This window comes from Colletotrichum truncatum (assembly GCF_014235925.2).
Source record: "Colletotrichum truncatum strain CMES1059 chromosome Unknown Contig_0017, whole genome shotgun sequence".
Classification (NCBI taxonomy): Eukaryota; Fungi; Ascomycota; class Sordariomycetes; order Glomerellales; family Glomerellaceae; genus Colletotrichum; species Colletotrichum truncatum.
Genome location: NW_027222414.1, coordinates 1947 through 15584, shown reverse-complemented (window position 1 = coordinate 15584; position 13638 = coordinate 1947). Strand labels below are relative to the sequence as shown.

Here is a 13638-nt window from a genome sequence, read left to right as displayed (position 1 = left end):
CTTGACCGGCATGCTAATCTTCATGACGGCTCTTCGCCTTATTGAAAATAGCAGTGTCTGAAGAGCTGATGTTCGTTGCCATGCGATTGAGCTGCATTGTCTTAATATTCTCGATTCTGCGGCTGTGCAGAATACTCATATCGTTATGTAGGATTTCAGTGGTTCGAAGTAATTCTTTGCTTTGCTCAAGAACGTCGTCGAGATCATCTTGAGGACCCTTGGACAAAAGGAGCGCTTTCAGGGACTGAAATTGTTGCAACTGCTCCTGACTAGTCGATACGATTCTGCTGCCTAGATTAGGAGAGTGCGTCGCGCATGGAACATGATATGGGTTTTCTCCCTTTGCATCAGCCGATGCTCTCTGCATAATGAATGTAGTGATGTTGACAAGGAACGCAATGAGGTTAATAGCGTGGCATGTGGGCGAACCGGCACAGAACTGCTCAGAAAGGTGATGTGTATGTGTGAAAACTAAGATTGACTAGCGGTGGTGGAGGAGGCTGGCAATAGCCGGTGGCCGGCTGGCTGCGGGTGGTGTGCCACCACGTGCCACCTCGCAGAATGCCGCCACGGCGTGCGCTCTCGAAAAAAAAAAATTGCTCACAGTTGAAGTGGCGTTGCTTAGTCTTTCAATTTGCCATTGGCCGTGGGGTGGACCTGCTGAGTTAACCCACCTTAGCCGCACCTAGATTGGTTCGTACTCCTGCCGCTATTTTCAAACTCGCTTATCGCACTATTCATGGTCAAGCATTCCCAATGCTGCGGAGCGTAGTTCAGTCCAAGTCTAAGTCTGCCCTGCGGCCATCCGCCTGGCAGGACGGAGCTTGACACAAGGGCTATAGACAGATGGCTCGGTTCGGCCCGGTCTAATCGCGTTTGATGGGTCTTTGTCAGACGACCCTGGCACATAAAGCGGAATGAAACGGGATGAAGCATGGGTCTGCCAGTGTTTGAAACCCCAGGGTGGCTTTGTGATTATGACTAAGCGGCACGTGCTGGTAGGCAATCCTACTATCTACATTAGCCTCAGACTTGAAGGCCGTTGCGTGAGCCTCTGTTACCTAGCATGTCTGCATTCCTGTATACCACGTCTGGCACCATTTTAGGCACATTGGCAGCCAATATCAGAAATTGCCGTCCACAACTACTTCTAATAGTATGATACCTCTCAACTCTTCCTCAGACTATACCCGAGATGGAGAGGTTTGCATGAGCCACTAAAAATGGATACTGTATGATGTGTAGGCTTTTGATAAAATGTGCAATAAATTGGGCTTTGTTTGCATGTGATGCGCTTTGGCTTGTCCACACGTAGGACGGCTTTGGTTGATATAGCCTGTGTTAGAATTAGTAGGGTTAGATGCGGGAATTGGTGAACGAGTATTAACCTCCCACAAAGTTTGGAAACCAATGGCCTTCTAGAATGTTTCGCTGCTTAGCAAAGACAGGGTTTGACGGATAGGTGACGTTATAGACATCGCAGAGTATACCTCGTGAAGAAGTTGAATCTCACTTACATACAACCTCAATCGCTCATTCAATTATGCGTTACGGTGACTAAGTCTTGGTCTTTAGCTAGCTAGTTTTACACCTGTTGCCTCGAGACCGTCGCTATCTTCGGAAGTGAGTGGCGGCTTCCATGGGCTGTTTGTATACTACCAGGACCTGTTTGATGAGCACATGTGGCCTGTGCGTCACACGTGGCAACTTCCCCATTATTAGTCATTATCTGCTAGCTAACCGAACTTGGAGCTGGCCCCTCTGCTTGGCTTCAGGTGTCCTCACCGTCTGAAGTCCTAGCTCTGAATTTCAGTTCAACCGGGATCAATCTACGAGATCCGGCCGGGGCGAACCGAGGAGATCCGCAGAATAAGTCTCAACCTTATTTGGCAGCAATGCCTACGGCCTCATCTGCCACAGGCACTACGGAGTCATGCGACTCTTAATACATTGAGCTGTTCTCAGCTATCGTCTTGGGCAGCAATTGAGCAGGCTATTGGTTCGCTTCACCCTGGTGGACAGCCCTGTATGTATTCGGTGCACAGAAGAAGAGCAGCCAATCACACCGGCGACCTCCAACCGTGGTTGGTCTGACGGCATCTCAACTTCTCGCATATGACCCCTCCCGATCAGGCTGAGGACGATAAGAACAACTCGTCATACGGTCCCGTCGGGCAATTGTTCAAACCAACAACTCTGCAACATCAACGCGTCTTGCTATCTTACATGGGTTTCCGCATCGACGTTTCTTCGCTGGTCTCTGCTACAGAGTTGATGCACTATGCCGAGGTCTATTCCTGCTCGCGACTTCACTGTCGGCTGGGTCTGCGCGCTGCCCATCGAGCTGGCAGCCGCGGCAGAAATGATGGATGAGGAGTATGCTGACCTCCCGTCCCAGCTGTCCGACTCGAACATCTATTCCTTTGGCCGCATCGGCGTCCACAATGTCGTGGCTGCCTGTCTGCCCGCCGGCCAGATGGGCACAAACCAAGCGGCCATCGTCGCAAGCCAAATGAAAGTCAGCTTCCCGTCGTTGCGGTTCAGCCTCCTCGTTGGTATCGGCGGTGGCGTCCCAAATCTCGAGAACGACGTCGACATTCGGCTCGGCGACGTCGCTATTAGCCAGCCGACAGGACAGCATGGTGGAGTGATCCAGTACGATTTCGGGAAGACTGGGGCTGACGGTCGCATCGCTCGCGCCGGCAGCCTCAACGCGCCACCGACGATCCTTCTCAATGCCCTAGCTAAACTGCGAGCGAGCGACGTCCGAGGCAAGACGCAAGTCCACGCGTACCTTTCTCAGGTGTCTAGTAAGCCAGAGTTTGCATCGCCTGGCCCCGGCAACGACACCCTATACCATGCATCATCGCTTCATGCCACTGGAGCTACATGCGCAAAATGCCGTCCAGAAGACGTAGTAAGCAGGGAACCACGTGCGACAACCAAGCCGGTCCTCTTCTTCGGCAACATCGCATCGGGGAACCAGGTGATGAAGGACGGACTAACGCGCGATAGGCATAGTCGGGAGCTTGGAGGTGTGTTATGCTTTGAGATGGAAGCAGCTGGGTTGATGAACAACTTCCCTTGCATTGTCATTCGTGGCATCTGCGATTATGCGGACGCACATAAGAACAAGCGATGGCAGCCGTATGCAGCGGCAACGGCAGCAGCATACGGCAAAGAACTGCTAACTACCATCCCGGCGCTGGTTTCGAGTAAGCTAGATGAGAAACAAGATTGTAAGTAAAGCCTTGTGGGGTATATTATATATATTCAATATAACTACTGATGCCTATTAGCTCGTCTAAAAGCTTACTTTATCGTCCCATTTGGTCGGAATGAAAACTTTGTTGGCAGAGATGCCATCTTAGTACAACTTCTCGAAAGGATTCCCCCGAGTGCTTATAAAGACACCTGCCAAAAGACAGCCATCGTCGGCCTCGGAGGGGTTGGCAAGACACAGGTTGCTATTGAAGCCGCCTATCGCGTTCGCGACGCACACCCCGACTGTTCTGTGTTCTGGGTGCCGGCTGTCGACACGGTGATGTTTGAGAACGCATATCGCGATATCGGTCGAGCGCTTAGCATCCACGGCATCGAAGATGACGAAGCGGATGTCAAAGGGTTGGTTAAAGCCGCCCTAGAACGGGATGGTAATAGGAGTTGGCTTCTCGTTATCGATAACGCCGACGACATGGAGTTGCTCTTTACCAACTCCAAGTTAGCAAAGTATTTTCCCTCTAGCAGAAAGGGCTCTATTCTGCTTACGACTCGTAACGAGCAGGCGGCAACAAGATTTAGCCGTGGTCGCCCTCTATACTTACGGGAGATGGGCAGCATAGACGCCACTCAACTCCTACATAGTGGACTAGACGAAAGCCAGATCAGCGACACTCGGATCACTACAGAGCTGCTAGGGCATCTCGCTTATCTACCTTTAGCTATCCGACAAGCATCAGCATATATGGCTTCGAACAAGAGTGTGACGGTGTCTAAATATCTCAGGTATTGTAAGGATAGTGATGAGAAACTAGTGGGATTGCTCAGCAAGGACTTTGAAGACGAAGATCGATACGACAATATCCAGAACCCAGTGGCCAAGACATGGCTAATCTCGTTTGAGCATATCTCAAGGGACAACCGGCTAGCAGCAGAGTACCTCGGCTTTCTATGCTACCTCGCGGAGAAGGACATCCCCCTAGCTCTTTTGCCGCCTAGTGAGGATGGGATAGACACCGATAACGATATGGCGGCGGAAGAAGCAATAAGCATGCTAATGGCCTACGCGTTCATCCAGGAGCGGGACACTAAGGGAAGGATTGATATTCATCGACTAGTGCGCTTGGTGATGCGCAACTGGGTAAGGGAGAAAGGAGAGGAAGAGGAGCAAGTGACAGAGACGATTTACTGGCTTAGCGAGAGGTTTCCATGGCCGGATCACGAGAATAGGGCAGTGTGGATGACGTACTTGCCGCATGCGCAAGCGGCACTTCGATTCCAGGATTGGTGCACAGACGAGGAAGCATTATGGGATCTGTTGGCTACTACAGGGCGAAGCAATGAGCTACTTGGAAAGTATGGTGAGGCGGAGCAGATGCATCGACAGACACTGGAGTTAATGCAGAAGGTGCTGGGACCTGAAAATCCCTCCACACTCACCAGCATGAGCAACCTAGCAGGCGTGCTTAAAAGCCAGGGGAAGTATGAAGAGGCAGAGCAGATGCATCGTCAGACACTGGAGTTGAGTCAGAAGGTGGTAGGACTCGATAATCCCTCCACACTCACCAGCATGAACAACCTAGCAGGCGTGCTTAAAAGCCAGGGGAAGTATGAAGAGGCAGAGCAGATGCACCGGCAGACACTGGAGTTGAGGCAGAAGGTGCTGAGACTCGAGAATCCCTCCACACTCACCAGCATGAACAACCTGGCACTTGTGCTTGAAAGCCAGGGAAAGTATGAAGAGGCAGAGCAGATGCATCGGCAAGAACTAGAATTAAGTAAGAAGGTGCTAAGACCCGAAAATCCCTCCACACTCACCAGCATGAACAACCTAGCAGGCATGCTTAAAAGCCAGGGGAAGTATGAAGAGGCGGAGCAGATGCATCGGCAGACACTGGAGTTGATGCAGGAGGTGCTAGGACTCGAGAATCCTTCCACACTCACCAGCATGAACAACCTGGCACTTGTGCTTGAAAGCCAGGGGAAGTACGAAGAGGCAGAGCAGATGCACCGGCAGACACTGGAGTTGAGGCAGAAGGTGCTGGGACTCGAGAATCCCTCCACACTCACCAGCATGAACAACCTGGCACTTGTGCTTGAAAGCCAGGGGAAGTATGAAGAGGCAGAGCAGATGAATCGGCAGGCATTGAAACTATATAAGAAGGTGCTGGGACCCGAGAATCCCTCCACACTCACCAGCATGAACAACCTGGCAGGCGTGCTTGAAAGCCAGGGGAAGTATGAAGAGGCAGAGCAGATGCATCGGCAAGAACTAGAGTTAAGTCAGAAGGTGCTGGGACCCGAGAATCCCTCCACACTCAGCAGCATGAACAACCTGGCACTTGTGCTTGAAAGCCAGGGAAGTATGAAGAGGCTGAGCAGATGAATCGGCAGGCATTGGAACTATATAAGAAAGTGCTGGGACCCGAGAATACAGACACACTCACCAGCATGAACAACCTGGCACTTGTGCTTGAAAGCCAGGGGAAGTACGAAGAGGCAGAGCAGATGCATCGGCAGACACTGGAGATGAGGCAGAAAGTGCTGGGACTCGAGAATCCAGACACACTCATCAGCAAAAATAACCTGGCACTTGTGCTTGAAAGCCAGGGGAAGTATGAAGAGGCAGATCAATTATGTCGGAAGTCACTGGCGCTAAGGGTGGGACAAAGAGATGCATTCCACGGCAGTGGCAGCGCGAACCAGTACGGGCCACCTGAAGATTATGTGTCGTACATACACTCTCCGGCTTCCCACACACATCAGTAAATGAGCTTAGGAATAAGGTGCTGGGTGGCGTATCCTTTTAGCCGTAGGGCAGACCGTAATGCTGCTAATCACATTGAAGTGGACGCAGACTCTAGTTCCACGACTTCAGCAGACTAAATCTGCTATAGCATATACTAATCAACTTTCCATTTCTCTGTCACAATGGCTCACAGTACCATACCCGAGGGAGAAGCGGCAGTACTCCTGTAATATCTTGAAAGCCTCTTACATACTTAGGCGCCACGAACAGGACTTTTGCAAACGTGCCCAGGGCCCTAATGATGGGACTTGTCTGTGTAGATTCAAAGGAACAATTTATGCATATGACTGAATAAGCATAAGCAAGATGCATAAGGCTGAGGACCATGTTTATATAGCTTGTGCTAGGTTTATGTGGGTCTTTGATCTTTCAAGGTGGGCTTGAATTGCCAAAACAGTGTGAGGGCGATTTCTGGCTCTTCTGTCGAAGTCATTTTAGAATGTACCGAGGGATTCTGAAGATGTACCCTGTCAGCAAGCGGCTCCACAAATGTCTGTGCACAGAAAGTTTTCCGTCTGAGAAGCTGGAAACCGATTTCGAATTTCTCTGTAATGCCTTCCAGATGTGGCACTGGACAAGCTGTATTATCATCGAGGAATCATTATCTTTTGTTGTTGCTGTTGAGGGTTATTTGGGTGTTTTGCGAAGGGGCGGTACCGAAACGCGTGGCGCGGCGCTAGTGGACCCACTTTCGGTGCGTTCCGTCGTGAAACATGCAGGCGGATTCGGATACGATCAACGTCGCGTCCGACTCGGGAGAGGCCAGCGGAACGGCGCGACCACTTCGACGGATACGGAAACCGACAACCAAGGCCCTACTAAACGAAGGAAACCGAGACACTCTCGACGATGGGGCCGCAGAGCCGAGCGAGCAGGGAGGAAATGGGGTGCGGAGGGCGACCACTAGGGGCGCGCCAGCCGCCAGAGGAAGGATCAAGGCGATCGAGGACGACGACAGAACACTGCTCCTGGCCATGGGAAAGCAGATGAAGGAACTCCACGCATCCCTCCAGGTGGTTTTCAATGCCTGGAAGAAATCTGAACTGCGCAACAGGGACATCCAGGCCGAGCTTCGACAAACCACGGACGAACTTCGGACGGCGAGCGAGGAACTCCGGTCAATCAAGGACGAGCTGGAGACAGTCCGCAGCGACCTGCAAGCGTTGAAGCAGCAAGTTGAAGACGATAACACGAAGACATGGGAAAAACTTGAGGCATGTACGGCTCTGGCTCCGGCGCGAAGCGACTCCAGCCCATCCTATGCCGCTGTCGCCCGAACCGCCTCGACGAACCAATACAGCGACGCACGGGCCCGCACGCCCGGCGCAACACCGACCAACACGACCGACACTCTGTACTGCACGATCGACACCTTCAGCGCTGAAGAGGAAGATGGAAGCAAGCCCAGCGCGGGCACAATCAGGGCGGCAGTGGAAAAGGAAATGCGTGCGGACGGGCATGCGGGATGGCGGTGCCTGGCCGTGACTGTGAACCCAAGGAGTGAGAATCTCATCAGAGTTGTCTGCCGAGATGATGCGGAACACCAAATGGTCAAGCAAATCGCGGAGACAAAGATCGCCCCGGGTATACGTGTCCGAGACGACGACCTGCACCCAATCAAGGTAGACTTTGTGCGATGGACATCCGTGTGGGAGGAGAAAGGAAAGTACAGAAGTAAAGCAGCGGAGGAATTTAGCAAGGAAAACCACGCTACTGTCGCCAAAATCGTATGGCTAAGCGATCAGGAAAACCCGAAAGCATACGGATCGATGGCGGTCTACTTGACCAAAGCCAGCGACGCCAGAAGACTTATTTCAGAGGGCTACTTCCACGCAAGCGGAGAATCAGGAACCACAGGGGTGTTCAAACCCCAATCCCGACCACAACAGTGCTTCAAATGTCAGCAGATCGCTCCGCACAAGGCAGTCCGATGCCCGAACCGCTTGGTGTGTGGAAGGTGCGCCAAGGAGGACCATCACCACAAGGATTGCCGTGAAACGGCACTGAAGTGTGTTCCTTGCGGTGGTGCGCATGAGTCTTTCAGCAAGAAGTGTCCGAAGCTCTACCCATCTCTCCATGAGTAGAAACTTTCAGGTTCTTCAACTGAATGTGAGGAAACAGGATGCAGTGCACGAGAGCCTGATGAACGACGAGAGACTGCAGGATTTCACGGTTATAGCCGTGCAGGAACCGTGGGTGTGGAAGAGAGAGGGGAAGATCTTGACGGTGCCGATGCGGCACAGTAGGTGGACTAGGATGGTTCCGACGGCGTGGAGGGAGGAAGGACGGTGGGGCATTAGGAGTATGCTGTGGGTGAACAAGGAAATCGAAGCGGAGCAAGTGCCGATACCGTCACCGGACATAACAGGAGCCGTTCTTCGACTCCCGGGTCGTCGGGTGCTGATTGTGTCTGTGTACGTGCCGGCACAAGAGCCCGAGATGCTTCGCCGCACATGTTCAATGTTACGGCAGGCAATCGCGGGAGTCAGGAGTAGCGCAGGCGAGGTGGTGGACGTGGTCTTTGTTGGTGACTTTAACCGGCATGACCAACTATGGGGAGGAGATGACGTCTCGGCGACCAGGCAGGGAGAAGCCGACCCGATCATCGAGTTGATGAGCGACTTGTCACTCAGGAGCCTCCTGCCACGGGGGACGAAAACGTGGCACAAGAACGACGCGGCAACGACGATCGATCTGTCAATCGCATCTGAGGACCTGGCAAGGATGATGACAAGATGCGCCTTGCACGAGACAGACCACGGATCGGACCACCAAGCGATTGAGACAACGTTTGAGATTGCGACTCCTGACACGGACAGCAAACCTCGACTTTTGTTCAAGAACGCGCCATGGAAGGCGATTAATGCCAGGATCGAGGCCGCGCTGCAATGTATTCCTACGGGAGGCACAGTGCAGCAGCAGACAGACCGGCTCATGTCTACTGTAACGGTAGCAGTAGAGGCGTTGACGCCTACAGCCAAGCCGTCTCGGTATGCGAAGAGGTGGTGGACGGAGGACCTCACTCAGCTGCGCCGGATCCACACATTCTGGAGGAACCGAGCGAGGGCGGAGAGACGGGCCGGCCACTGCCCGCCGGACCTAGAAGAGCAAGCGCAGGCAGCGGCGAAACAGTATCATGACGCAATCCGACAACAGAAGAAGAATCACTGGCAAGGGTTTCTGGCCGATGACACGAACATCTGGAAGGCAGTCAAGTACTTAGGCGCCGACAAAGGCGCCTCATTCGACAAGATCCCCCAGCTTATTAGGGCGGACGGCTCCAAGACGGCGGAAAAAGGAGAGCAGGCGGAGGAACTGCTGTCTACCTTCTTCCCTCCGCTCCCGAACAACATCGAAGATGAGGGACAGCGTCCGCAGCGGCCACCTGTGCCATTCCCCGATATTACGTTGGAAGAAGTGGAAAGGCAACTGTTCGCAGCCAAATCGTGGAAAGCACCCGGAGAAGATGGGTTGCCGGTGGCCGTGTGGAAGCAGACATGGCCGATAGTGAAACACCGGGTACATGCGCTGTTCCAAACGTCGGTGAACGAGGGAGAACTACCGAGGCAGTGGAGGCATGCAAAGATCATCCCGCTGAAGAAACCGAACAAGGATGACTACACCGTTGCAAAGGCTTGGCGACCGATCTCGCTGTTGTCAACACTGGGGAAGGTTTTAGAGTCGGTGATGGCTGAGAGGATATCTCATGCGGTCGAGACACACGGGCTCCTGCCTACCAGCCATTTCGGTGCTCGGAAGCAGAGGTCGGCAGAACAAGCCTTGGTGTTACTTCAGGAATACATCTACAGAGCGTGGAGGAAGAGAAAGGTCCTCAGCCTGGTCAGCTTCGACGTCAAAGGCGCATATAACGGAGTGTATAAAGAAAGACTGCTCCAGAGACTCAAGGCGAGAGGAATACCAGAAAAGCTGGTGGAATGGGTTGATGCATTCTGCTCGCAACGAACGGCAAGCATCCAGATCAACGGGCAGGACTCGGAGGTCCGCTCCCTGCCTCAACCTGGGCTGCCTCAGGGCTCGCCGCTGTCGCCTGTTCTGTTCCTTTTCTTCAACGCGGATTTGGTCCAGCACCAAACCGATGAGAATGGAGGATCACTAGCATTTGTTGACGACTATACGGCGTGGGTCACCGGACCGTCGCGACAGGCGAACCGGCAAGGGATCCAGGCCATCATTGACCGAGCGCTCGATTGGGAACGACGAAGCGGGGCGACATTTGAGGCAGACAAGACGGCTATCATACACTTCACGCGGAACTGGCGACATCCGGAAGATTACGCAACCTTCAACATCAAGGGTGATACAGTTCGGCCCAAAGACCGCGTGAAGGTCCTGGGCGTGATCATGGACACCAAACTCTATTTTCAGCAACACATCGCAGAAGCGGCGACGAAAGGTCTCGAAGCTGTGTTGGAACTCAGACGACTGAAAGGCCTATCTCCGTCAACGGCAAGGCAACTCTTCGTGGCGGCGGTAGCGCCGACAATAGATTATGCGTCGAACGTCTGGAGACACAGGTGCAGGACAGCCCAGATGAGGGTCATCAACAGGGTACAGAGAATTGGAGCCCAAGCCATCATTGGAACATTCAACACGGTGGCCACAGCGGTTGCCGAAGCAGAAGCAAGCATACAGTCGGCCCAGGAACGATTTGACAGGAAAGCGATCAAGTTCTGGGTGCGTCTCCATACATTGCCTACGAGTCATCCACTGCGACGTATCAGACCTCAGGGCTTCAAGAGGCACATCTCGCCTTTCCAGAAGATGGCCGCAACATACCGAAATCTGCCGGTGGACAGGCTGGAAACCATCGAAGCGTTCCCACAGGCACCATGGGAAAGCCAAATGCTTACGGTAGTGGAAGAAGACGGCGACAAAGCGACCAAGGCGATCCAGACTGGCTGGGCCGTGAGAGCTGTCACAGGTAGCTCGGCAAGAAACGGAATCGTAGGATACGGAACAGCAATACTGCTCCCCCTGTCTCACAGGAGAGGCGGCTCCACGACGACAATATCAAACACAACTGGCTCTAGGGAAGAGCAGAATCCATATACAGCAGAGCTCACGGCGATAGCAAAGACGCTGGAGACCCTCTCGAAAGGGATCCGTTATCGTGCCATCTACGTGTTTTCCACCAACAAAGCGGCCGTCTTAGCAGCAGGGAAGCCTCGACAACAATCAGGCCAACAAGAGATCCGTCGCATATGCAAGGCAGTCAACACTCTCATAAATAAAGGCAACAAGATTACACTCTTCTGGCTTCCGGCAGGCGTAGACTCTGACATCAAACTGGAGGCCAAGGCAGCGGCGAAAGAGAGCACGCAACAAGGAAAGACGCCGAAGAAGAAGCCAACCAGGGCATACTCAACCACAATCAGAAAGGCATTGAGGGGACTACAGAAGTACTGCAGGTTACCGGAAGGGGTAGGAAATTTCTCGAACAGAGTCGACGCCGCCCTGCCGGGAAAGCATACACGGCAACTATACGACTCGTTTTCATGGAAGGAGGCCAGCATACTGGCCCAGTTACGGACGGGATGGCCAGGCTCAACTGGTACCTGCACCAGATTGGAGTGGCCCCCTCGGACCAATGCGCATGCGGACAAGCAGCAGAGACGGTCGGGCATTTCCTCTTCCGTTGCACCCAGTGGACAGAACAACGCGCACCGATGATTCAACGAACTGATACACACAGAGGCAATCTGTCATTTTACTTAGGCGGGAAGACCGCATCCGACCCTGACGATTGGTCGCCGTACATGGACGTTGTAAGAGAAACAGTGAAGTTTGCCATGGCAACGGGACGACTCGATATGCAGATCAATCAAACTTAGGACAGCAACAGCACAACACCACATTTCCAACACCAACCACCGACTAACCCCTTACGCACCCTCGTGCCACCGACAGCAGGACTCGCTTCAGCCGCCGAGGATAGGGACCTGAACACTTGGAGGAATGGGCTCCAAGATCACCTGCTACTAACCCTCACGAGAAACCGCAAAGATTGGAAGGAGTAACCAATGACACAGACGGGAGTGGATCTTGCTTATGGGTTTATATGAGATCAGGGTAAAACTCAACAAGGAGAGCATGTAAGATAGACGTAAGAGCCCTTTATGGCTTAGCCAGGGCGTAATTGACTCTGTGTGTTACTTTCTTTTTTCGCAAAACTTTGTTGTGAATACAAAACATGACACCAGCGCGTCACGTTCCTCTGCTCGAAAGGGAACGCGTCGCGTTGGTATACCGTGTCACTTGAGTATACAAAGTTATACACGTGTCCGATATTCAATCTCCCAGGTCCTGTCATAATGTCGAGTTTTGACGTAGATGAATGAAACTTGTCCTCTTCTTTGGAGGAATATCTCAACATATGGCGAAAAAGATGGTTCCGATCGCTAGGGAGAACGGAAAGTATTTCATTTGACACATTTTACCGCAAAGTCAAGCAGATCCGCAATGAACGCCTAAAAGACCGTACGCCGTCAAAATATTGAGACCGGCGATCCAAGCGATCTGATGTCACGTGCGGAATTAGGGATGGCGCTATGAGGGATGTGGAGATTAAGGGGATAAAGGGGAAGGGAACTACTAGCCCACTAGTAGCCCAACCAGAGCTATAAAGAGGGCTCTCGATCCCATAAGGGATTGAGAGGCCAAGAGATGATGCAGTCGCCATTGAGAACCCTACATTCTGACCTCTTCACTCTGTGCCACGGAACCCTCATGGACGAGGGAAATCATTCCGATTATAAACAACATATTACATCTAAGGTCGACTCTGACACTGAATGCGAAAACGACCCGAAGACAACCACGACGAGACCAGCCACGAAGAAACTATTCACGTGAGAAGCCAAGACAGTGACTGCGACAGCAACGGCGTGCACAATGGCGCGAACAACGGTGTGAAAAACGGTGGGAACACCGTTGAAGATGACTTTTATCACATCCTTGAGAGCGACGATGGAAGAACCTCAGATGGCGATGATGATGAGATCCCCGACACTGTCTCTCAGAATGCCCTCAATGTCTTCAGTTTAACACAACCATCGAGAAACTCAGTCGAAGACGCTCCAGTAGATGATATGCCTTCGCGGGTCGCGACCATACTTTCACAACCTGCGCGAACTTTACCGACTACCACCTTAATGCCACAAGCGGCATTGAAGATGCGTCGAGATCTGTTACGAAGCGAGCCATCCAAGACCAAGATGGGCGGGAACTGGAGCAAGAATCGCTTCCACAGACGAGAGGCGGAGATGGGAACGTAAGTTCCCAGTATCTTGCCAGAATTATCACAGCCAGAGACGAGGAGACCCGATCCCTGCGGTTGTTTCACGACCAAGTTGTTGTGCTTGAACAACAGGAGAACACTATCCTTCGCCGGCTAAAAGAGTCATATGAACAACTGAAGAGTTCATGTCAATCTGCTATTCTGGAACTAAACTCACAAGACGGTCGTCTGAGATACAGTGCCCCTCATCGATCGAAATTGACACCTATATTGATCAACACAGCCGCGAGGAGGACAACCTTCAATCAACTAAAGTAAAGCGGGCGAGAATCAACGCAGAAATCACGAAGAT

The 13638-nt window shown here is 52.5% G+C and overlaps 4 protein-coding genes across 4 annotated transcripts; 3 read left to right on the top strand and 1 right to left on the bottom strand.

Annotated features, from left to right (window-relative positions):
- Positions 1–13: 13 nt before the first annotated feature.
- CTRU02_215546 (uncharacterized protein) lies at positions 14–367 on the bottom strand (the record flags this gene model as incomplete). Its single annotated transcript, XM_070206490.1, has 1 exon — positions 14–367. The coding sequence occupies one exon, from the start codon at positions 365–367 to the stop codon at positions 14–16; it is 354 nt and encodes a 117-aa protein (XP_070059790.1).
- Positions 368–2281: 1914 nt separating this feature from the next.
- On the top strand, positions 2282–5988 carry CTRU02_215545 (uncharacterized protein; the record flags this gene model as incomplete). The annotated part of the gene is made up of 3 exons (XM_070206489.1): positions 2282–3239; positions 3300–5582; positions 5636–5988. 3 exons carry the CDS (start codon positions 2282–2284, stop codon positions 5986–5988), a joined length of 3594 nt encoding a protein of 1197 aa, XP_070059789.1.
- A 753-nt stretch (positions 5989–6741) lies between these two features.
- Positions 6742–11719, top strand: CTRU02_215544 (uncharacterized protein; the record flags this gene model as incomplete). The annotated part of the gene is made up of 2 exons (XM_070206488.1): positions 6742–7974; positions 8150–11719. The coding sequence occupies 2 exons, from the start codon at positions 6742–6744 to the stop codon at positions 11717–11719; spliced, it is 4803 nt and encodes a 1600-aa protein (XP_070059788.1).
- A 1121-nt stretch (positions 11720–12840) lies between these two features.
- Positions 12841–13323, top strand: CTRU02_215543 (uncharacterized protein; the record flags this gene model as incomplete). Its single annotated transcript, XM_070206487.1, has 1 exon — positions 12841–13323. One exon carries the CDS (start codon positions 12841–12843, stop codon positions 13321–13323), a length of 483 nt encoding a protein of 160 aa, XP_070059787.1.
- Positions 13324–13638: the final 315 nt, after the last annotated feature.